At 41.3% G+C, this 26206-nt stretch overlaps 1 protein-coding gene across 1 annotated transcript; it reads right to left on the bottom strand.

Moving 5' to 3' along the window:
* Positions 1-1386: 1386 nt before the first annotated feature.
* LOC112224068 (26S proteasome regulatory subunit 8-like) lies at positions 1387-20546 on the bottom strand. Its single transcript, XM_024400150.1, has 12 exons — positions 20460-20546; positions 19821-19892; positions 19629-19698; positions 19165-19262; positions 19000-19056; positions 18494-18724; positions 17961-18087; positions 17452-17642; positions 9652-9750; positions 8549-8659; positions 7108-7194; positions 1387-1584 (listed from the first exon to the last, which is right to left on the bottom strand). Exons 1-12 carry the CDS (start codon positions 20484-20486, stop codon positions 1531-1533), a joined length of 1224 nt encoding a protein of 407 aa, XP_024255918.1. The 5' UTR covers positions 20487-20546; the 3' UTR covers positions 1387-1530.
* Positions 20547-26206: the final 5660 nt, after the last annotated feature.

Here is a 26206-nt window from a genome sequence, read left to right as displayed (position 1 = left end):
AATAAATGCAGTTGACAGTGGGAGGACGTTTAGAACTCCGGGACATACTGCAGAGGGTTGAGATTGAGGTCCACTGGGTCCAAACCACCTAGCATACAATCCCTGGAGCTACAGAGGCGCTATTATAATACAATAACGCTCCATTACTGTACACCATGGAAACTAGCTGATGGCTGAGATAATAGGAATGGATTTGGACTGAAGTGTTTCTCTGCCATAATCTCAGAAACCAGAACAAAATCACATGCATTTACGCTAAATCACAAGACCACCACTGCCAGAGTGATGGTGTTGGTGGTGGCAAACAGACATTAAGATGAGTGGAGAATAAAGAGGGAACTTGGGAATGGGACCTTTCCACAAAAGGTAAACAGCTATCGGTGGTGACTCAAGTGAATACAGTGGAATCAATTTAAACTGCGTGGGTTTGCTTAGCTCTTGACAATGGATGTCTGTTTGTGAGACTTGTCGTTGCCATTTCAAGTTGGATCAGAAGTATTGGATGTTGTTACCGCTTGTCCAGTTTACTGAATTTATTTTGTCTCTCTGTGCAATTTGAGAGTTGTGGATACTGGCTGGGCTTGTAGTGCATAATAGGCCTAATCCTAATTGGCAATGTGACGACCAAGAAAAAGCATGTTGGACAATGGTCTTGAAAACCTAGTGTATATACTATTCATATATATATTATTTAACAGAGCTATACCCTCTATAATAATCTAGAATATGTAGATTAATCTAGTAAGTATCAGTATTGATTTAAATGAAACATGTCGACAAGATGAAGATATTGATTAGTAAATGATCAATTATTAATAGTAAGAAAAATAACACTGACTGATTGTGAGATCTCAAATTTAACCAAACCATCCAAGAAAATGTCTTCCATAAATATACAAGGTGACCCTGTTTATTTGGCCTCACTTGTCATTGACCTTCTAGCCCCGGTTATACCTTGCATTAAGATGGGGTTTTCGTAATCTGATGATTGGGTTGTGGGCGTGTAAAAAGTGGTTCACGACTTGGTGTTACAGCATAGGGCTCTACTAGGCCCTGCACAAACCAATGGATGAGAGATCTATTGGATGAGAGTGGCGAGAAGATGGGACACAAGGAATCGAGGAAAGATAAAAACGCCTGGAATTCTGCTAAGAGGAGTATTCCTTATTCAGGCCGGGATTCAATCAGAAACCAGGCTATATATAGCGCGTGACATTTAAAAGGTAATTTCCAATTGAGCCAACATCTGCAGTATTTACCTTGAATGTGGGGGGAGAGAGCCTGTATAGCCAACTCCTATAGTTGTGTAGGCTACCAAGCACAAACAGACTTTGGATCAGGCTACAGGAGAAGAGGGTGGGAAAAAAAATGGAAATGGGGGACTTATTTCTCAGTGGGGAGACACCATTTTATTTTAGACTTAATTTTGGGTAACAATTATAAACCAATCTTAAAACAAAAGAGTAAAAATATACATGTTTGACTTTGCAGGTAAATATCTGCGTTCGGGTCCCAAAAAATCCCAAAGGTCTACTTCCAGAGTTTCTTGATGGACATGTTCTTCTCGCTATCCTTCTGCATCACCTGGAAAGAGACAGGGCAGGGGTCGTTAGCCAGTGATAATGGACCTCATCAGGAGCCAAATTAAAGTCAGTGATCAACAAAACAAACTCTAGGGAAAAGGGTCTGTCCATTTCAATCCCTAAAAGTATAAACCTTTAGTTTATTACAATGTAAAGACATTAGTTTATTATAAAAGCTGAAATGCTGATACAAATACCAGTCATTGAAATTACAAAGTCATTTGTGGAATATTGAGTTTCTTTACTGTGTAAAAGCACTATTTTCATATTGAGATAAATTACATTAAAAAAATTGTACACTCATTGCTATCCTGTAGACCTAGTGCCTTCGGAAAGTATTCAAACCCCATGACTTTTTCCACATTTTGTTTTACGTTACAGCCTTATTCTAAAATATGAAATTGCCCCCCTTCAATCTACACAATACCCCATAATGACAAAGCAAAAACCGTTTTTAGAAAGTTGTGCCAATTTATAAAAAATACAACTTAAATATTACATTTACATAAGTATTCAGGGCCTTCACTCAGCACTTTTTTGAAGCACACTTGGCAGCAATTACAGCATTGATTCTTCAAGGGTATGGAACTACGAGCACACCTGTATTTGGGGAGTTTCTCACGTTCATCTCTGCAGATCCTCTCAAGCTCTGTCAGGATGGAATGGAGAATTGTGGCACAGCTATTTTCAGGTCTTTCCTGAAAATATGTTAGATCGGGTTCAAGTCTGGGCTCTGGTTGGGCCACTCAAGGCTGTGTGCTTAGGGTCGTTGTCCAGTTGGATGGTCAACCTTCGCCCCAGTCTGAGGTCCCGAGCAGGTTTTCATCAAGGATCTCTCTGTACTTTGCTCCGTTTATCTTTGCCTTGATCCTGACTAGTCTCCCAGTCCTTGCCGCTGAAAAACATCCCCACAGCATGCTTGCTTCACCGTGGGGATGGTGCCAGGTTTCCTCCAGACGTGGCACTTGGCATTCAGGCCAAAGTGTTCAATCTGGTTTCTCATGGTCTGAGTGTCTTCAGGTGCCTTTTAGCAAACTCCAAGCAGTCTGTCATGTGCCTTTTTACTGAGGAGTGGCTTCCGCCTGATTGGTGGTGCGCTGCAGAGATGGTTTTCCTTCTGTAAGGTTCTCCCATCTCCACAGAGTGATCATTGGGTTCTTGGTCACCTCCCTGACCAAGGCCCTTCTACCCCGATTGCTTAATTTGGCTGGGCGGCCAGCTCTAGGAAGAGTCTTGGTGGTTACAAACTTCTTCCATATAGGAATGATGGAGGCCACTGTGTTCTTGGGGACCTTCCATGGTATAGATATCTTTTGGTAGCCTTCCCCAGATCTGTACCTCAACACAATCCTGTCCCGGAGCTCTACGGACAATTCCTTCGACCTCATGGCTTGGTGTTAGCTCTGACATGCACTGTCAAGTGTGGGACCTTATATAGACAGGTGTGTGCCTTTCCAAATCATGTTCAATTATTTGAATTTACCACAGGTGGACTCCAAACAAGTTGTAGAAACATCAAGGATGATCAATGGAAACAGGATGCACCTGAGCTTTATTTCAAATCTCATAGGAAAGGGTCTGAATACTTTTTATTTTTAAAACATCTGCAAACATTTCTAAACCTGTTTTTGCTTAAACCTGTTTTTGCTTATGGGGCATTTTGTGTAGATTGAGGGATTTATAAGGCTGTAACAATGTGGTCAAATTAGCTAGCAAGCCAATGATGTAATGACTGAAACATTTTAAACAAAGGGTTAACAACACCCGAGTCGTTTTAGCAGCCCAGATTAAAACTACACGGGCGTGTGTTAGAAGCAAGCTGTTTCCGCTCTATAATGGTGCCATCGAATTTGCACTGACTTTTTCCCTCAGAATCAGAAACAACGGTACAGCGGAGAATTATCATTAGAACAATTATCTGGGAGATTTTTTTCCTGGTCACACAGCAAAATATTTTGTTGCATATGTGAACAAATTGGTCGTACTTTATACCACTGGCTATAGCCCATAGAAATGAATGGAATAACACATTGATACATGGTAAAACAGACAGTCAAAAAATAAGGTTTTGAAATGTCTGTCCTATATCTAGGAGATACAAGAAAGCTCAGGAAATATATATTTTGACACATTTAACCCCTTTTTGTTGGCACAAAACTACTTCCATACTTTCAATCTTTTTTAAACTGGTATCGGGTTACCTTCAGACGAGTCCTGTGACACTTGTAGGGGGCAACACGGAGAGAACACCATTGTGTTTGAGTCTCCCGTTTCCATAGTGTTGCAATGTATACCGAAACATCTGTACTTTTTCCGATACCAAAACATGACGTTTGGTACTTATGTCATGTGTCTCACATCATATACGGATTGAGAGGATCGAGTCCAGTAATTTTCTGAATCTTCAAGGGGGCAGTAGCTACAAGGATGCGCTTACACATGCAGCTAACACAGTGAGAAGCAAGCCAGAGAGAAAATGCAGGCAGCATGACTGGGTTAAAAGTAAGAGACACATTTCAGTTTAACGCAGTGTTGTACAATTGACTAGGTATCCTCCTTTCACTCTCTTCTAACAAAAACACCTTACCACCATGCCCGCAGCTTGTTTACAAAACTGGCTAAAGAAGCAAACTATGGGAATATGTTGATTTACAGAGCAGATGAGGGCCAAACCACAGAAACAACAAAAAGGTGTAACAAAGCAGTGCAAGGGAGGTTCAGTTCCAAAATGATTTTACACATTACATTCATTGTAACGTTGTCGTTATTCACTAAATGTGAATCATTTGAGTGACAATGACATGAACATATATTCTGCATGACATTCATGTGAGCATTATCATTACACAACCCAAAAGTAATGTGAAATGCACTCAACTTCACAGCAATATATTTGAACTACTTTGTGTTTGTCTGGGCTTGCTAGCAGTAGCCAGCCCTGGAAGGCGCATTGCACTCTCTGAAGTTAAATGCACTCTGGGAATCGTAGTATTCTGTGTAAATTGCATTGTATTTCTATGGCATTTAGACTACATGTCTATTGCAATATAGAAGCTTCAGAAATTAGCTTCAAAGTGTTTGTCGTTTTGGAACTAAACTTAATTGAATACATTAAATGAATGAGCTGTAATGAATGCCATTTGACCAAATATTATGGCAACAGATTAACAAATTAAGCCTGATAATGTAATTGTTCCATTATTTTGTCTGCTCTGAATGGTTTTGCATAAGGAAAATTGATGGTATTCTTCTGTTATTTAATATGGTGTTGTATTTTTTGTAAGAAGTGTAATACAGAGTAGATATTCTACTTGTTCGTCCAGTTACCAACATATTGCTCAATGTAAAAACTTTTTTTTTTTTTTTAAAGCCCCACAGTTCTTATTTTGTTGCTGTGGTACCGTTTTGATATTGAGTATCGTTAAGATATTGAGTATTATGATACTAAACCTGGTATCCAACTAAAACATCTGGTGTCGTAAGAACAGTCGCTACAAACAGAAGTAGTTGGTACTGACTTCAGACGAGTCCCATGGGGGTCGTAGAGCAAAACACTAAAGACAGATTTTTGGGATGTCTCCTGATCTGACAAACAGAGCTGTAGCTCTGCCACCTGCCATCGCAGACGTGGAAGGCTGACATAGGTGCAGTGGATTGAGACGCAGCATAATTGTTTTTAATAACCTGCCCAGGTACTGCGGTTGAAAATTAGCCGGCTGGCTAAAACCGGCAATTTTACTGAAACGTTGATTAATGTGCACTGTCCCTGTAAAAATAAAAACTCAAACTAAAATAAATCCAACTTAAACACTGATTTTTATGGGGATTTTTGTATTATATTAATGCAATTGACACACTGACGAGATGGTCCAAAATCTGTTTGAGCTTTGTATAGTCACGTGTCAAACTGTTTGGCATGACAATGACCATAGTAGTTGGAAAGACTACAAACCGATCTGGGACCAGTATAGATCATTTTTATTTTATACAAAATCTCTGATCAAGAGTAACTACACTGTACAAAAATAAACGCAACATACAACAATTGCAAAGACTTTACTGAGGTACAGTTCATATAAGGAAATTGAAATCATTTCATTAGCCCCTAATATATGGATGTCATATGATTGGGTAAACATATATGCATGTGTTGATCACAGGTGATTTAAAAACAAAATAAAGTAGGGGCATGGATCAGAAAACCAGTCAGTATCTGGTGTGATCACCATTTGCCTCATGCAGGGCGACATGTCCTTCAGAGTTGATCAAGCTGATTGATTGTGGCTTGTGGAATGTTGTCCCTCTCCTCTTCAATGCCTGTGCGAAGTTAATGAATGTTGGCGGAAACTGGAACACGATGTCGTACACGTTGATCGAGAGTATCCTAAACATGCTCAAATGGGTGACGTATGCAGGCCATGGAAGAACTGGGACAATCCTTGCGACATGGGGCCGTGCATTATCATGCAGAAACATGAGGTGATGGCAGCAGATGAATGGCACAACAATGGGCCTCAGGATCGCGTCACGGTATCTCTGTGCATTCAAATAGCTATCGATAAAATGCAATTATGTTCATTTTCCGTAGCTTATGACCACCATGGACCACTCTGTTGACATCAGAAAGCCGCTCGGCAACACGACTCCACACACGCTATGCTCTGCATCTGCACGGTATAGTTGAAACTGGAATTCATCCGTGAAGGGCACACTTTTCCAGTGGCCAAATGCTCACCTTCGATGGCCACTGAAGTCTGTTACGACATCGAACTGTAGTCAGGTCAAGACCCTGGTGAGGACCACGAGCACACAGAAGAGCTTCCCGGAGACGGTTTCTGACAGTTTGTGCAGAAATTCTTTAGATGTGTAAATCCACAGTTTCATCAGCTGTCCAGGTGGCTGGTCTCAGATGATTCTGCAGGTGAAGAAGCCAGATGTGGAGGTCTTGGGCTGGCGTGGTTACACATGGTCTGCGGTTGTGAGGCTGGTTGGACATATTGCTAAAATTCTCCAAAAAAACGACGCCGGAGGCAGCTTATAGTAGAGAAATGAACATTCACTTATCTGGAACGAGCTCTGGTGGACATTCCTGCAGTCAGTTAATAATTGCATGCTCCCTCAACTTTAGACATCTGTGGCATTGTGTTGTGAATAAAAACTGAACATTTTAGAGTTGCCTATTATTGCCCCCCCAGCACAAGGTGCACCTGTGTAATGTTCAGCTTCTTGATATGCCACACCTGTCAGGTGGTTTGGCAAAGGAGAAATGGTCACTAGCAGGGATATAAACATTTGTGCACAACATTTGAGTGAAATAAGCCTTTTGTGCATATGGGACCTTTCTGAAATCTTTTATTTCAGTTCACAAAACATGGGACCAACACTTTGCATGTTGCATTTATATTTTTGTTCAGGGTAGTAATTGATTACATTCGGGATAATATGGACAAAAGGGAGCTAGAGGTAAAATAGAGACAAACTGTCTCTTGGAGTGTTAAGACAGTAACATTGATAGAAGACTTACCTTGGCGACAGCCATCTCAAAGTCCTCCTGGTTGACATGCACTCTCCTCTCCCTGAGGGCGTACATCCCTGACTCGGTGCACACACCCTGAGGAATAAGATGGAACAGAAACAAAGGTTTATCCATGGTGAAATAAGAAAAAGTAACTAAGACCGACAGTGGTCAAACACTAAGGCACTCCAGGAACATGGTTACCAATCCCTGGACTAGGGGATGTTTCAGGATGGCTCGTTGTACATAGAGCTGTGGCGGTCATGACATTTGTCAGACGTTTATTTGTCATGCAAAATAATTCCGGTCTCATGGTAATTTACAGTCAATTAACATAAACACGTTTTGAATCTCCAGGCCTCCTGACGTCAAACGTATTGAACACCTTTGATGAATTGGAACACTGACTATTAGAGTGCCCGACCTCACTAATGCTCATGGCTGAATGGAAGCAAGCTCCCACAGCAATGTTCCAACATCTAGTCGAAAGCCTTTCCAGAGGAGTGGAGGCTGTTATAGCAGCAAAGAGGAACCAACTCCATATTAACACCCATGATTTTAGAATGAGTTGTTCACTACTTTTGGTCATGTAGGTGATCTTAAATCAGTTTTTTGTATTTGCTGTGTTTAATATGTGGTAGGCTATAACAGCACAACCATTATTTTAATTCATGTTTTTTTTCGGGCTTGAGCTCATACAGTATATAGGCCTATGTGTTTGCATAAGATCTAATATGTATATGGTTGAGATTCACTAATTATCAACTTAGAAAGCGCTGTCCATTTCATTGTTAGGCTTTGAAACAACATCCTCAACAACTATGTTTTCCACTCAGTTTCAACCTGTTGTCGAACTTTTCTTCATATTGATCTATCACGGTGAGGTGAGTTTTAAAAGCACATACTGGTTTAATGATAAGTGTTTGTGATTTTCGACTGCATCTGCATTGTTGTCAGAGTGGTTAGAGTGACAATATAGCCCTCAGTACCATCCATTAGCAACTTGAAGATCTTTAGCGAGTTGGGTACACATGTCCAGAGTGCATGAGAGGATATTATCATGAATTTTACTGCGGTCATGACTGATAATATGGTCACCGCCACAGCCCTAGTTCTACATGTTCTTCCCTTGTGCATGTGCTAGCCCTAATGTGGTGGGCTCCATTCCATAACTTGTGGAGTATCAAGTCTGTGGTTATTCTCTCCTGATATTCTACATACACCGTAAATGTCAAGCCCAGTTGGACATGTATCCACTACAATGAACCATTACAAAATCTACAATGGTGAAACAAACAGATCTACACAACTGTGGGGTAGGGGTCATCTCTGGACGGGGCCAAAGTTTTCCCTACTACACATCATACACTGAACCCCTCATACACTGAACTGTCTGAGCTAGCCTTCATTTGGTGGGCCCCATTCCAAACTGTGTGTCTCAGTCTATTACCTTAACTTCAGCCCCAGAGGCTCCAGGCATCAGTTCTGCAATCTTCCTCAGGTTAATTCCACGCGTCAGGTTCATCTTCCTTGAGTGGATCTTCAGGATGTCCAAACGGGCCTAAGGAGGAGCATACACTGTTGTAGCAAGCTGCTTACATGAAGCTGAATAAGTGTCAAAGCAAATACAAAAATATCTGTGTGAGGAGACCGTAAAGATGTTGGACTAGACTCAGTGGCATAAATCCTTCATTTAAATCATTTATTTTTTAAATTAACAAATGGTACAGAACACCAACTGATGTAATCATTACTACCAACAGTCTAAATATGTTGCACTGTGCTGTCTTGCCATACCGAGGCGGGGATTCAATTCAATCAGCATTATAGTGTGCTTGACATTTAAAGTTAATTTCCAATTGAGCCGACATATGCAGCGTTTATGGTGAATGGGGGGGGGGGTTAATGTGGTTGTCTTGTGTGTTCACATGTGGCAAGCTTTTGTACAGCCACCCTGACAAAACAGTACGCAGTTATAGTCAGTTACCCTTCTAGATAACTTGAAATAGTCTAACCAGGTCTTACGTCTTGAAGTCACCTAGTATAGCTAATGCTAGTCAACTTCTTCAATTAGCTTCAGCTGGCTGGTGTGCGACTGTGGCAAAATTGGTTTGACATTGGATAGTCTATCTCTGGGGCTAATTTGGGTCCGTCAATCATATTTTCATGTTGCACATCTTTTAGTTGTCTCAAATGCTTTCAATATTTGTAGATGAATTTCTACAATTTATAGTTGGTTTGAGGTTAAGCCATTGAAATTTGGAGTTGACAGTTAAAAATATTGACCCATGTACATAGTGTAATTTATTGATGGCCCCTAGCTAGCCCCATAGGGATATCGAATGTCAAACCAAATTGACCATGGGCATTACGACTAGGTCTCGTGGTGCTGCGCTCAGAATTGATGATTACTTTGATGCCAGTTGTGGGCTGAATTTAAATAAGTCAAATGTGTTGATGACGAGATTGACACTAATATAAACGTATGACTCATATATTGATAAACACAGAACGTTTTAGGGGCAAGAAAAATAAATATGGGGCTGTACTGACCTCTTCATTGGGAGGGGGGAACTCGATCTTCCTGTCGATGCGGCCGGGTCGGAGCAAGGCAGAGTCTAGGATGTCAATACGGTTGGTGGCCATGATGACCTGAGGGAGTAAAAACACATTTAACATACAATATTAGTCCTTTGGGTCTTATTCAGCTTTATTTTATTTATTTCACCAGGTAGGCCAGTTGAGAAGAAGTTCTCATTTACATCTGCGACCTGGCCAAGATAAAGCAAAGCAGTGCGACACATACAACAGATTTACACAAACAAAAGTACTGTCAATGACACACCAGAAAAATCTATGTAGTGTGTGCAAATGTAGAAGATTTGGGGGGTGGTATGGAAATAAATAGGCCATAGAGGCAAAATAATTACAATTTAGCATTAACACTGGAGTGATAGATGCGCAGATGATGATGTGCAAGTTGAAATACTGATGTGCAAAAGAGCAAGAAGATAATTAACAATATGGGGATGAGGTAGATGGGTGTGCTATTTACAGATGGGCTGTGCACAGTGATCGGTAAGCTGCTCTGACAGCTGATTCTTAAAGTTAGACTTAAAGTAAGACACCAGCTTCAGTGATTTTTGCAATTGGTTCCAGTCATTGGCAGCAGATAACTAGAAGGAAAGGCGGCCAAAGCAGGTGTTGGCTCTGGGGATGACCAGTGAAATATACCCGTGCTACGGGTGGGTGTTGCTATGGTGACCAGTGAGCTGAGGTAAGGCGGTGCTTTACCTAGCAAAGACTTATAGATGACCTGGAGCCAGTGGGTTTGGCAATGAATATGTAGCGAGGGCCAGCCAACGAGAGCATACAGGTCACAGTGGTGGGTAGTATATGGGGCTTTGGTGACAAAACGAATGGCACTGTGATAGTGAGTAGAGTAGCTGAGTAGAGTATTGGAAGCTATTTTGTAAATGACATCGCCGAAGTCGAGGATCAGTAGGATAGTTAGTTTTACGAGGGTATGTTTGGCAGCATGAGTGAAGAAGGCTTTGTTGCGAAATAGGAAGCAGATTCTAGGTATAATTTTGGATTGGAGATGCTTAATGTGAGTCTGGAAGGAGAGTTTTTAGTCTAACCAGACACCTAGGTATTTGTAGTTGTCCATATATTCTGCCTAGCTTCCAGAGTAGTGACGCTAGGCGGAAAGGGCAGCAATTGGTTGAAGAGCATTCATTTAGTTTTCCTAGCATTTAAAATCAGTTGGAGACCACAGGAGTGTTGTATGGAATTGAAGCTCGTTTGGAGGTTTGTTAACACAGTGTCCAAAGAAGTGCCAGAAGCATACAGAATGGTGTCGATCAGAGACTCACCAGCAGCAAGAGCAACATCATTGATTATTACAGAGAAAAGAGTTGGCCCGAGGTCCCCATAGAGACCGCCAGAGGTCCGGAAAACAGGACCTCCGATTTGACACACCGAACTCTGTCTGAGAAGTAGTTGGTGAACCAGGTAAGGCAGTCATTTGAGAAACCAAGGCTGTTGAGTCTGCCGATAAGTATGCAGTGATTGACAGAGTCAAAAGCCTTGGCCAGGTCGGTGAAGACGGCTGCACAGTATTGTCTTTTGTTGATGGCGGTTATGATATCGTCTAGGACCTTGAGCGTGGCTGACGTGCACCCATGACCAGCTCGGAGACCAGATTGCATAGTGGGGAAGGTACGGTGGGATTCGAAATGGCTGGTGATCTCTTTCTTAACCTCTCTTGGGTAGGGGGCAGTATTTTCACATCCGGATGAAAAGCCTGTTACTCAGGCCCAGAAGCTAGGATGCATCTAATTGGTAAATATGGATAAACAACTCTATAGTTTCTAAAAAACTGTTAGACTAATGTCTGTGAGTGTAACAGAACTGATATGGCAGGCAAAACTCCAAGGACAAACCATCCCCCCCAAAAAAAATATTCAGCCTACCACTGTTTTCAATGGCTGTCACTTTTATTATAAGGCGAAATCGTCCCAAATTGCAGTTCCTAGATGTCTAATTTTTGGGGGGAAATGAGCCAGAAATTGTAGTTTTTTCTAAGTGGCTCCCATTTTGGCTGTAGTGTTTCCAAGAAAGTGGAAGAGAGCGCATTCTTTGGTATTTTTCTCCGGTAAAGACAACAACGATTCTCAGTCTTAAATTTGATCGTTTATTTACGTATTAGGGTACCTAAGGGTTGATTATAAACATTGTTTGACTTGTTTGGAAAAGTTTATTAGTAACGTTTGGAATTCATTTTGTATGCATTTTGATGGAGGGAAACTGGGTGGATTATTGACTGAAGCGCGCTAGGTAAACTGAGTTTCTATGGATATAAAAAGGAGGACATTATCGAACAAAAGGACCATTTGTGATGTATCTGGGACCTTTTGGAGTGCCAACAGAAGAAGATCAAAAGGTAAGGCATTTATATATCGCTATTTCTGACTTTCGTGGTGCACCTGCCTGGTTGAAATATGTTTTTCATGCTTTTGTATGCGGGGTGCTGTCCTCACATAATCGCATGGTGTGCTTTCACCGTAAAGCCTTTTTGAAATCTGACACAGCGGCTGGATTAACAAGAAGTTAGGATTTATTGATGTATTACACTTGTGATTTTATGAAAGTTAAATATTTATAATTCTGTAGTTTGAATTTTGCACTTTGCAATTTCACCGGATGTTGGCCAGGTGGGATGTGCCCGTAAGAAGTTAACTTGGCTTACAAAGATTTTTAGAAAAGGCAGGGCAGGATGAATATAGGTCTATAACAGTTTGGTCTAGAGGGGGATGACTGCAAGGGGGGTGACCGCGGCAGCTTTCCAATCTTTGGAGGATCTCATATGATACGAAAGCGAGGTTGAATAGGCTAGTAATAGGGGTTGCAACGATTTCGGCGGATAATTTTAGAAAGAGAAGGTCCAGAGGGTCTGGCCCAGCTGATTTGTAGGGATCCAGATTTTGCAGCTCTTTCAGAACATTAGCGGTCTGAATTTGGGTGAAGGAGAAAAGGGGGGGGCTTGCTGTAGGGGGTGCAGAGCTGTTGGCCGGTAGGGGTAGCCAGGTGGGGAGCATGGCCAGCTGTAGAGAATGCTTATTGAAAATCTCAAATATCGTGGATTTACCGGTGGTGACAGTGTTTCCTAGTCTCAGTGCAGTGGGCAGCTGGGGGGAGGTGCTCTTATTCTCCATGGACTTTACATTGTCCCAAAACTTTTGGGAAATAGTGCTACAGGATGTAAATTTCTGTTTGAAAAAGCTAGCCTTTGCTTTCCTAACTGGCCGAGTATATTGGTTCCTGACTTCCCTGAAAAGTTGCATATTGCGGGGGCTATTCGATGCTAATGCAGTATGCCACAGGATGTTTTTGTGCTGGTCAAGGGCAGTCAAGTCTGGGGTGAACCAAGGGCTATATCTGATCTTAGTTCTATATTTTTTGAACAGGGCATGTTTATTTAAGATGGTGAGGAAAGCACTTTTAAAGAGCAACCAGGCATCCCGTACTGACGGAATGAGGTCAATATCCTTCCAGGATACCCGGGCCAGGTCGATTAGAAAGGCCTGCTCATTGAAGTGTTTTAGGGAGCGTTTGAGAGTAATGAGGGGTGGTCGTTTGACTGCGGACCCATTACGGACGCAGGCAATGAGGCAGTGATCGTTGAGATCCTGGTTGAAGACGGCAGAGGTGTATTTATTCACCTTCTCCCTATTGGCTTCTTTGGTATGCCCTTCTTATCTATATACTGTACATTCGAAAAGTATCCAGACCACTTGACTTTTTCCACATTGTTACATTACAGCCTTATTCTAAAATGGATTAAATACAAAATGTGAAATATAAAAATCCTCAATCCACACACAATACCCTATAATGACAAAGCAAAACAGGTTTTTCAATTGAACATGATTTGGAAAGGCACAACCGTCTTTATAAAAAGGTCCCACTTAAATTAAAGATGTTTGGAACCACCAAGACTTTTCTAGAGCTGGCCGTCCAGCCAACCTAAGCAATCGGGGGAGAAGATCGAGATTAATGGAGATTAATTCCCCTTTCAGCAGGACAATAACTTAAAACACATGACCAAATCTACACTGGAGTTGCTTACCAAGACAGCATTGAATGTTCTTGAGTGGCCTAGTTACAGTTTAGACTTCAATCTTATAGCAAGACATGGAAATGGCTTTCTAGCAACGATCAACTTGACAGAGTTTGAAGAATTTAAAAAATAATATATGGGCAAATATTGCACAGCTGTAATCACCGCCAAAAGGTGCTTCTACAATGTATTGACTTAGGTGTGAAATACTTGTGTAATTTAGATATTTCTCCAATTTTAATAAATTAGCAAACATTTCTAAAAACATGTTCTCACTTTGTCATTATGGGGTAGTGTGTAGATGGGTGAGAAATGTATTTAATCCATGTTGAATTCAGGCTGTAACCACAAAATGTGGAATATGTCATGGGGTATGAATACTTTATGAAGACAAAAGACTGCAGTGTGGGAATAGTAGGTTGTAGATTGCAAGAACATTAAGACCTAAAGGGTTCAGGGAATTAACACATCTGAACACAAATTACTCCCAGCTACTCCAAACAACATTTGTTCTGTAAATTGAACAGAATTAGAAACATATGATAGGAAGATGAATCCTAACGTTATACTATAGTCTTGAGTGGTCTTGCTTTTACAACTGTGCCAATTTCTGTGCATTTTGTTTAGAGATTTGCTCAAGAAATGGGACACATTTCAAATCCAGGTACATGTGGGCATTATACAAAGCAGTAGAAAGAGCTCTGGGACTTCGTAAATCCAGAGCGTTTCGCTCTCGGAGTGTTCAGAGCGCACACTGGACGCTCTGGCCGAGGTTGAGCGTTCCGAGTGGCGCAACGATCTATGGCACTGAATCTCAGCGCTAGAAGCGTCACTACAAACACCCTGGTTCGAATCCCATAGGGTGGCACATAATTGGCCCAGCGTCGTCCGTCATAATTTGTTCTTAACTGACTTGCATCGTTAAATAAAAGGTTAAATAAAAAAATAAAACAAACAATGGCAATTCCCTAAACCCAAGCTAACAGGCTAACGTTGGCTAGCTTGATAGTTTCTTTCATATGCAAATGAAACAGCTCACTGACCATTTTACTAGCCATGGCAGAGCTTTAAGACTGTTTTCATGTTATCCAGAGCGTTGGTGACTAACTGTGCTTCTGGCAACAATTTAATTACGCTTTTTATTGCCAACATTTACTGACACCGGCCACATTCTACAGGTGTTGAGCGTTCGTAAATTCAACATTTATTCTGTGCTCTGGCACACTCAGATGAAAGTGCTCTGAAATCGGAGTAGATAGCCAGAATAAACAATGTCCATTGAGAATGCATAACGACGATAGAAACTTAGCTAAGAATGACGTGAATAATCAAGTTAATAGCATATAGTTAATATACTGGCAAGTTCGATGTATTAGTAGCCAACTAACGTCGTCAGCCAACATAACATGTAATGTAACTTGTGAAAAGTCATTAATTTATTAGATTGCTCAACATCTTCTTAACATTTCTTATAATAGGTTAAAGCAATGAATTTGTATCCGCTTGTTGTACTTCCACTGCATATTGTCCTCAGTTTTCTTCAAATCTGAAAACGTTGTGAAGCCACACCCATTTCCTGAAGAACTGCATTATGGGCCCTAAAAGCACAGAAAGTGTCCACTGCTTATATACTTCGTATCTTGGTGAATTTAGTATGACATCTGGGAACCTTTGGCCCAAGGCTGCACCCCTGCCCAATGATGTGAAATCCATAGATCTGGGCCCAATTAATTTTTTTCATTTGACCGATTTCCTTTTATGAACTATAACTCAGTAAAATCGTTGAAATTGTTGCATTTATATTATTGTTCAGTATATGTAAACAGACCATAAATGTTTTCTTGGAAAGCAGTGAGTGCTATTATATGATACAATATCAGTATTTGTTGCATGTTCTACTTGTCCTAGCATCAACTGATTTGAACCAGTGTAGCTGTGGATTGACTGCATTGTTTGAATAGAATGTTGGCAGATTGGCAGTTAATTTGAAGAATTCATGGAATCATGCCTCTAAAACTGTCTGGCTAGCTAACACACATACAGTGCATATACATTCTTCACATTCATAGTTTAACACCATCTTATCAAAGCACTGGCAAACCATTGTTAACCAACTCCCTGACTAACATTGCCGACCTTAGGACCACCATAACAAGATTCATTTTAATTCCTAATTCTATTGTCCCCAGGCCCAGCTCAGTCACGTTCTTCACTGAACGACTTTTCTCTCATGGCAGAGGTAGAGGCATGTCACTGTATTATATATACACTGAGTGTACAAAAACAGTAGGAACACCAGCTCTTTTCATGCCATAGACTGACCAGGTGAATCCAGGTGAAAGCCATGTCCCCTTATTGATGTCATCCACTTTCAGTGTAAATGAAGGGGAGACAGGTTAAAGAAAGTTACTTAAGCCTTGAGACAATTGAGACGTGGATTGTCTGTGTGTGCCATTCAGAGTGGGAAAGCCAACAGGCTTTAAACGGGGTTTGGTGCCATGCTCACCGTTTTGAGTGTGTCAAGAACCGCAACGCTGCTGGATTGTTCACGTTTAACAGTTGCCCGGGTGTATAAAGAATACCCCTCAAAAAACATCCAGCCAACTTAACACAACTGTGGGAAGCATTAGAGTCAACATGGGCCAGCATCACTGTGGAACACTTGACACCTTGTAGAGTCTATGCCCTGATGAATTGAGGCTGTCCTGAATGTTTTGTACACGGAGTACTGTACTGCTACAGAGCAACACAATTTCCCCCTTTGATAGTGTTTAGGGTCTGATTGTCATACTGTGTGGTGTTGACCTACTCTTTCTTTCTTTCTCTGTCCATTCATCCCTCCTTCCCTCTAGCATCAGGAGAGGAGGAAGAGGGAGGTGGAGCAGGAAGAGAGCCTGCAGGAGCTCGCGGAGCCCTTGGAGGTCAGGTTCGTCAAAAACGCTGCCGTTCTCTCAGACTTTCGGTCCACCCCCACCATCCAGCATCCCCAGAGAGGAGTCCAACTGGCAGTTCTAAGGCCCTGAGGATCAAAGGTCACAGCGTCCCAGAAGATCTACCACTCAACGGTGGACTCCGTGCTGGCCAATGCCTCTGGCCAGCCCCACCGCTACAGGCTGGACCTGAGCAGCAGGATTAAGCTGCCCTAGATAGACGTGGATATCAGCTTGGAATCTGAGGCAGCCTCAGAGATGGAGGACCAAGCACTGAACTGCTCAACATGGACATAGCTGCTTTTAGTCTTTAAACATTAAATGTATCGATTTTAAACACATTGGTATTTTCTAAAAAAAAAAAAAAATTAAACTGTACTACTATTTGACTTATCACATTTAGACAATGAAATACTTGTAATCTGCATTTATTTAAAAAAATACTGGTTGTTTTGTCTATTTGTACCATCACAGAGAACATGCAAATACAGATTGAGAGGTTGTTGAGTGCTAGACTGGGTGGGAGGACAGTGAATAGAGAATAGAAGATCTAGCGTGTGATTGATTGGTGAGCAGTGGAAAGAAAGTGTTGTCAGACAGTACTGACAGGAGAGCTGCAGATTGAAATCAGTGGAGAAAAGCCGCAGAGAAAGTGGTGTCAAGAGTGGTGTAGCAGAGTAATAGCATACAAATTAAGTAAGGGTTTAGACTGTGTGTGTGGTGTTATATAAGTGTGAGATTTATTGTAGAGTAGAATTTATAAAGCATTATAAAGATGACAGTGTGGTACGAGTCACCCACCTTGATGTTCTTGGTGGCCTCGAAGCCATCCAGCTGGTTCAGCAGCTCCAGCATGGTCCTCTGCACCTCGCTGTCGCCCCCACTGCCACCCTCCAGACGTGACGAGCCGATCGAGTCAATCTCGTCCATGAAGATGATGGAGGGTGCGTGCTCGCGGGCCATGACGAACAGCTCGCGCACCATACGGGCACCTGGGATGGGGAAGAGAGCAGGGTTTCAGCCAGCAGCGTGATGCGAGTGAAATACTTATAATAACAGCTTCTGTTTTACGCATGGTGAGAGACATTTAGCCCACTACTTTCACTCATTGCGGTTCTCCATGAAAAAGTAGTGAAATGCACTTAAACATGCTTGAGCTAAACAGCAGCTATTTGGAGAATGGAAGCAGCAAAACACATCTCCTTGATTCTGGAATTCCCTAACTTGAATTCCTTGTTATTACCGGAATTACTTCACGGTTGGGAAACCTGTCGAATGGTAACTGAAATGGCTGACCGTTGATGACTCACCCTCTCCAATGAACTTCTGCACCAGCTCCGAGCCGGACACCCTGATAAAGGTGCAGTCAGTGTGGTGGGCCACAGCTCTGGCCAGCAGGGTCTTCCCTGTACCTGGGGGTCCGTACAGCAGCACACCCTGGTGGAGAGACACACAACAAGGGGGGTTAGACAACCTAAAAGACATGACACAGAGTGCATCTCAAATTTCATGATGTATTTTAGGATGATTATGCTGGAATTAACTGGTGCCACTTTCTGTCAATCAAGACTGTTGAGGTTTATGTGATGAATGCTATGAGACATGACCAGAACAAGACCTTAGGGCACTGCCAACAACGTATGAAAAGGTCTGACAAAAGGTCAATTTTGGAGTGTTGCATCCCTTTCAGACATTGCCTACTCTATATGCTTATAAAGTCAACTCAAATGCAAAAGGTAATTGTTTGACTTTACATTGTAAGAGTGGTTAACATATACAGATGATACAACATCTGAATGAAGAAAGAACACAATAAGGGATTTATTCAATTTGGGCTACCCACCTTGGGCTGCGCAATGCCGAGAGCCTCGAAGAGCTCTGGGTGCTTGACTGGCAGCTCAATCACTTCCTTGATCTCCTTAATCTGCTTGTCCAGGCCGCCAATCATCTCGTAGGTGGAGTCAGGCACTTTCTCCACCATCATGAGGGAGACCAGCGGGTCCACCTTGTTGGGCAGGATCTTGTGAAGGGTGTAGCTGTCATTGCGCAGTGCCACGCGGCAATTTGGAGTCACCTGTTGGAATGGGCAACGGGGTTAATCAGTGCATACATTCATGAATAATAATCTTCTGTCCAGCCATCTGGATAGGATCTGGATATTTTTTGCTTTTCAACTGAATTTTGTTAACACTTATTCCAATTTGACAAAAACAAATGAATGTGGTTAAAATATGGTTCCCGTGTGTTGATCATCTGAACTGTACACAGATACATTACCCCTTGTACATAGAAACATTAAGTTCTCGCCACAATGTGGTGAAATATCAACAACAATGTTTCCATACTTACATCATTGATGTCAATATTCTTATCCACATCCACCACAAATTTTCCCTCTGGATGGACCTGGACACAATAGTACAGTAGACTGCCAATGTCATCTAAGAGCAACTACAGTTTACCACCGAAAAAGTTTGTGTTACATTTCAGCAAAAAAAAAAGCTTCATACACACCTTGACCAGCACTTTCTTTTTGTCCATGGCCCTCACAACCTCTCCAACATAGGAACCCTGCTCCTGTAGCAACTGCAGCTCCTCACGAAGGAGACGCACTGGGGACAAAGCAAATAGATTCGAACAATTCATAATGTGCATGTTCCTGAGTGCAATCAAATTACAGTAGTCCGACACAGCACTGACAATTTATAATCCACACAATTATTGCTACAATATTTATTTTTAATTTAAAACCTTTATTTAAATAGGCAAGTCAGTTAAGAACAAATTCTTATTTTCAATGACGGCCTAGGAACAGTGGGTTAACTGCCTGTTCAGGGGTAGAACGACAGATTTGTACCTTGTCAGCTCAGGGGCTTGAACTTTAGGCTTTGTCACAATTAATTATCTAGTTAGCTACACTGCTATTTAGAAGAGAAGTTTAGCTGTTGTTGTTCTGGATAGACAACCATAATTCCTACCTTTTGCATTGAGTTCATTCCTCTGAGCCTGTAGACGTCTGAGATTCTGACTCTTGTCATTCACTGTCAACTGGAGGCAGAGAGACCAGTTACTTCTTAGCTTGACAGTTGTATTAGTAGTGTCACTACGGTGTCAACAGTCAACATGTAACGTTAGCTAGTACATTTGGATTAAAACCTGTGTTTGCTTACCTGTAACTCTTCTATCTTGGACTGGTAGTATTGCCTGAGACCAGAACCACCTTTACTGTCCTCCATCTCCATCTGCAAATACACCGATCCATGTTCAATAACTGAGATAGTTGTTGGACAGTTGTCAAGTACACAATGTATATAACGTTAGCTAGATAATTAACATCAAGGTGACTAACGTGTATATATAGGCCTAACTAGCTATCTAGAAAGACGACTAGCTTAAGATAAGATTTTTACCAGTTTACTGACAAAAATGTCATACTAGCGGCTAACTAAATTAGCTAGCTAACGTTACTTAACTAGCTATATTTTTTTGTTGTCCATTATACTTAACTTATGCCAAGTTATGCATAGTCACAAAAATAAGGAATGTCACTGAAACAAACATAATTAATTCGATTAACTAGCTAGAAAGCTAACAGTTAGCTAGCTAGCTAAAAGTAGCTTACAATGAGACAGCAAACTGGCAGGATTCTCTATTTTTGACAGACCGTTTTGGTCCATTCAAAACAGTTCAACCGTCTTCTGACGAACACCAACTTTACAGAACACACTGTTCAGTGTCTCATCAATGCCTTATCTACAATAATTTCTCAAAAGTGTGACAGTCATAATAAAGACAACGAAATCACTTACATTATGGTCCATTCCTTCCAGCGCCATCTTGAAATTCTAAACTTCCGTTGGATGAAGGGGTACTTCGGACAGACGAACCTCTTCTTCATTAAATGTTCTACAATTAACATGGGATAATTACTGACACCTGCTGTACTGGAGGTATAGTACAGTAAAACGCAACTGAAATTTTGCTAATAATGTTAAAAGTAAGCGTATGCTCCATTTCTGTCCTTTTTGCAATACCTTATCTATTTGGAGAAGCTATGCCAGAAACAGATATGTTGAATATTGTAAAATCCATTTGCATGGTCCTTTGAGTTGGCCTGATGTACCATATTACTGTAGCTATATCAATAGTGTGTAATAAGTGTGCAATATATAATATAGATAAAACATTATTTAACAGTTTTGATTGCATTTCAAAGAGACTGGCATTGAGGATGTGGTTTTCGACTTATCAGTTAAACAGACTGGCTTGTCTATTCCAATGATGTATTACTGTTGATCTTCTACCATGCTACAGACTAAGAAACAAAAGTTTGTTCAAGCCAAGTCCCAGCAGTGCACAAGGACATACGTGTACTTAGTTTGGCTGTTATTTGAGGAGAGTAGTAAACCAGCAATATTTGTTTAATATGGCAAGTTTCTTCAAGATTTAGTTTAGTTCTTGCTGCTGTCAGCTGCCTCCAATTCTAATCAATAGAAAACATTTTATTGCAATTTTTTACATAATTTGACCTCTTTCTCAATAACTAGGATTCCATCCAATTGGCAACAGATTTTCATGCAAATATCTTAAAATCCACCTAAAACAATCAGGGGCGTTTATAAGATTTGAAGACACTGTGGGCTTAGCCCAAAGCCAGTAGGGGGTACACTCTCGTGTACATTCACCCAAGGCTAAAAAATGAAGAAAATGATTTCAACAGATAAATATATGAATTTGGTGCACTTTGAAATGAACATTGAGCGATTCAAACATTGAGAGATTAGATCTTTTTCATGTAACCTGCACCTTCCCACATGCCACAGCAGACACTGCTAGTACTCAATTACAGTTCCTACTGTGGGTCTCTCTACTCTGGAACACTACTCCACAGGAGGCTGCTGAGGGGAGGACAGCTCATAATAATGTCTGGAAAGGAGTTATTGTAATGTTATCTGTGTTTGACTTACCTTTATTTAACTAGGCAAGTCAGTTAAGAACAAATTCTTATTTTCAATGACGGCCTAGGAACAGTGGGTTAACTGCCTGTTCAGGGGCAAAACGACAGATTTATACCTTGTGGATTTGAACTTGCAACCTTTCGGTGACCAGTCCAACACACTAACCACTAGGCTACCCTGAGTTTGATACCATTCCATTTATTCCGTTCTAGCCATTACTATGAGTCTGGCCTCCACAATTAAGGTGCCACCAACAACCTGCACTCTACTCTCTACTCTGGAACACATACAGTACCAGTCAAAAGTTTGGACACAACTACTCATTCCAGGGTTTTCTTTATTTTTACTACTTTCTACATTGCAGAATAATAGTGAAGACATCACAACTATGAAATAACACATGTGGAATCATGTAGTAACCCAAAAAATGTTAAACAAAGCAACATATATTTTACATTTGAGATTCTTCAAAGTAGCCAACCTTTGCCTTGACAGCTTTGCACACTCTTGGTATTCTCTCAACCAGCTTCATGAGGTAGTCACCTGGAATGTATTTCAATTAACAGCTGTGCCTTGTTAAAAGTTAATTTGTGGAATTTCTTTCCTTCTTAATGTGTTTGAGCCAATCGGTTGTGTTGTGACAAGGTAGGGGTAGTATACAGAAAATAGCCCTATTTGGTAAAAGACCAAGTCCTTATTATAGCAAGAACAACTCAAATAAGCAAAGAGAAATTACAGTCCATCATTACTTCTGAGCCTTTTTTTCAATTTTCACCTAAAATGACATACCCAAATCGAACTGCCTGAAGCTTAGGACCTGAAGCAAGGATATGCATATTCCTGATACCATTTGAAAGGAAACACTGAAGTTTGTGGAAATGTAAAATTAAAGTAGAATAATACAACACATTAGATCTGGTGAAAGATAATACAAAGAAAATGTTTTTTACATTTTTGTTTTATTTTTATCATCTTTGAAACTCAAGAGAAAGGCCAAAATGTATTATTCCTGTTTAAGCACAATTTACATTTTGACCACTAGATGGCAGCAGTGTATGTGCACAATTTATACTGATCCAATGAACCATTGCATTTCTGTTCAAAATGTTGTATCAAGTCTGCCCAAATGTGCCTAATTGGTTTATTAACTGTGCACTATCCTCAAACAATAGCATGGTATTCTTGCACTGCAATAGTTACTGTAAATTGAACAGTGCAGTTAGATTTACAAGAATTTAAGATTTCTGCCCATGTCAGATACGTCTATGTCCTGGGAAATTTTCTTGTTACTTACAACCTCATGCTAATCACATTAGCACACGTTAGCTCAACCATCCCGTGTGTGCGAGTGTGTGTGTGGGGGGGATCAGACATGAAGGTCAGTCAATATGGAACATTTCAAGAAATGTGAAAGTTTCTTCAAGTGCAGTTGCAAAACCCATCAAGCATTATGATGAAACTGGCTCTCATGAGGACTGCCACAGGAAAGGAAGACCCAGAATTACCTCTGCTCTAGAGGATACGTTCATTAGACTTAACTTCACCTCAGATTGCAGCCCAAATAAATGCTTCACAGAGTTCAAGTAACAGACACCTCTCAACATCAACAGTCTGTGTGAATCAGGCTTTCGTGGTTGAATTGCTGCAAAGGAACCACTACTAAAGGATACCAATAAGAAGAAGAGACTTGCTTGGGCCAAGAAACACAAGCAATAGACAGACCGGTGGAAATCTGTCCTTTGGTCTGATGAGTCCAAATTTTAGATTTTTAGTTCCAACCGCCGTGTCTTTGTGGGACGCAGAGTAGGTGAACGGATGATCTCCGCATGTGTGGTTCCCACCTTGAAGCATTGAGGAATGATTGTGTGGGGGTGCTTTGCTGGTGACACTGTCAGTGATTTATTTAGAATTCAAGGCACACTTAACCAGCATGGCTAACCCTAACCCATCCCATCTGGTTTGTGCTTAGTGGGACTATCATTTCCTTTTCAACAGGACAATGACCCAACACACCTCCAGGCTGTGTAAGGGCTATTTGACCAAGAAGGAGAGTGATGGAGTGCTGCATCAGATGACTTGGCACCCACAATCATCCTACCTCATCCCAATTGAGATGGTTTGGGATGAGTTGGAGGAAAAGCAGCCAATAAGTGCTCAGCATACAGTGCCTTGCGAAAGTATTCGGCCCCCTTGAACTTTGCGACCTTTTGCCACATTCCAGGCTTCAAACATAAAGATATAAAACTGTATTTTTTTGTGAAGAATCAACAACAAGTGGGACACAATCATGAAGTGGAACGACATTTATTGGATATTTCAAACTTTTTTAACAAATCAAAAACTGAAAAATTGGGCGTGCAAAATTATTCAGCCCCCTTAAGTTAATACTTTGTAGCGCCACCTTTTGCTGCGATTACAGCTGTAAGTCGCTTGGGGTATGTCTCTATCAGTTTTGCACATCGAGAGACTGAAATTTTTTCCCATTCCTCCTTGCAAAACAGCTCGAGCTCAGTGAGGTTGGATGGAGAGCATTTGTGAACAGCAGTTTTCAGTTCAGGGGCAGAAAGACAGATTTCTATCTTGTCAGCTTGGGGATTCGATCCAGCAACTTTCAAGTCACTGGCCCAATGCTCTCACCACTAGGCTACCTTCTGCACTGCCCCTCTCTGATTGAGAGAATGCCAAGAGTTGGCAAAGCTTTCATCAAGGCGAAGGGTGGCTACTTTAAAGAATCTCAAATATGAAATATATTTTGATTTGTTTAAGACGTTTTTGGTTACTACATGACTTCATATGTGTTATTCCATAGTTTTGATGTCTTCACTATTATTCTGTAATGTAGCAAATAGTAAAATAAAGAAAAACCCTTTAATGAGGAGGTGTGTCCAAATTTTTGACTGGTACTGTACATAAACAGACTCTGACCTGTCCAATGAGCCAAGCTGATTAAAGAATCTCACAGTACCCAACCACCCCTCTCTCTCTCACACACACACACCACACACAAACTGTGCAGTAATTAGAATCCATAGAGTAGCTTTAAGTGATACAGTGCTTAGCTCTATTCCATTTATTTGTATCCTAAAAAACGTCCTAGTCCTTGCCGATGACAAGCATACCCATAACATGATGCAGCCACCACCATGCATGAAAATATGAAGAGTGGTACACAGTGATGTGTTGGATTTGCCCCAAACATAACACTTTGTATTCAGGACAAAAAGTACATTTCTTTGCCACAATTTTGCAGTTTTACTTTAGTGCTTCATTGCAAACAGGATGCATGTTTTGGAATATTTTTTATTCTGTACAGGCTTCCTTTTCAGTCTGTCATTTTGGTTACTATTGTGGAGTAACTACAATATTGTTGATCGATTGACAGTTTCCTCTGATCACAGCCATTAAACTTAAGATGGCGCCGTACTGGATGGCCACCGTTTTGCAAGCTCCGACCCAACTTTGCTATTTTGTGACCATTTTGTTGTTTATTTTTTGTCTATTTTCACATAATGTACCGCTATTATTTCTTGCAACCCACAAGAACTCTTGAACATCAGGTCGGCTTCTACTTTGACTCATCTGCCCAGAGCTCTCCTGTAATTCCAAGCCAATTGTCGGGCTATCCAAGAGGAAACGCTGGTATTACAGAGGCAAGAGAAGGGGCATCCTGGTGAAATTAAGGCGAAGGGAAAACCGCCCACCTCTTCCCTCCATTCTACTGGCAAATGGACAGTCACTTGGTAATTAGATGGATGACCTCCGATCGGGGATTCGCTACCAACGGGACTCTCGGAATTGCAATATTATTTGCTTTCAGAAACATGACTCTTAGACAAGAACCCCTCATGGCTATCCAAGTCAATGGATTCTCCAATCACCGGGCAGACAGGACAGTTGAATTGTGGAAATCGAGGGGGAGAGGGGTTTGCCTCCTCATCAACTCCAACTGGTGTGCTAATTCCAGCGAGGTGGAAGTGCCAACCCAGTGTTCACGTCTTGGAATACTTTATGGTCAAATGTCGGCCCTTCTACCTCCCGAGGGAGTTGTCAGCTGTTATAGTGACTGCTGTATACATTCAACCTCAGGACAATAAAAATAATAAGCTGGCGCTTAAAGAACCGTACAAGGCATGAACAAGCAGGAAACCCTACACCCAGAGACTGCCTTTCTGATTCCCGACAATTTTAATTTCCCAACTTCCATCAACACGTCTCCAATGCCACTAGGGGCAATAAAGTCCTAGACCACTGCTATTCTACCCACAAGCAAGCGTACAAGGCACTCCCTCGTCCGTGATTCGGAAAATCAGATCACGACTCCGTACTCTTGTTTCCTGTTTACAAGCAGAAACTGAAATCAGATCAAATTTATTTATATAGCCCTTCGTACATCAGCTGATATCTCAAAGTGCTGTAAAGAAACCCAGCCTAAAACCCCAAACAGCAAGCAATGCAGGTGTAGAAGCACGGTGGCTAGGAAAAACTCCCGAGAAAGGCCAAAACCAAATCGTGATACCTCACATCTCAAAATAGGGCTACTTAATGTTAGATCCCTTACTTCAAAGGCAGTTATAGTCAATGAACTAATCACTGATCAT

Source organism: Oncorhynchus tshawytscha, linkage group LG25, assembly GCF_018296145.1.
Source record: "Oncorhynchus tshawytscha isolate Ot180627B linkage group LG25, Otsh_v2.0, whole genome shotgun sequence".
In the NCBI taxonomy this organism is placed as follows: domain Eukaryota; kingdom Metazoa; phylum Chordata; class Actinopteri; order Salmoniformes; family Salmonidae; genus Oncorhynchus; species Oncorhynchus tshawytscha.
This window is presented reverse-complemented; position numbering and strand designations above follow the sequence as displayed.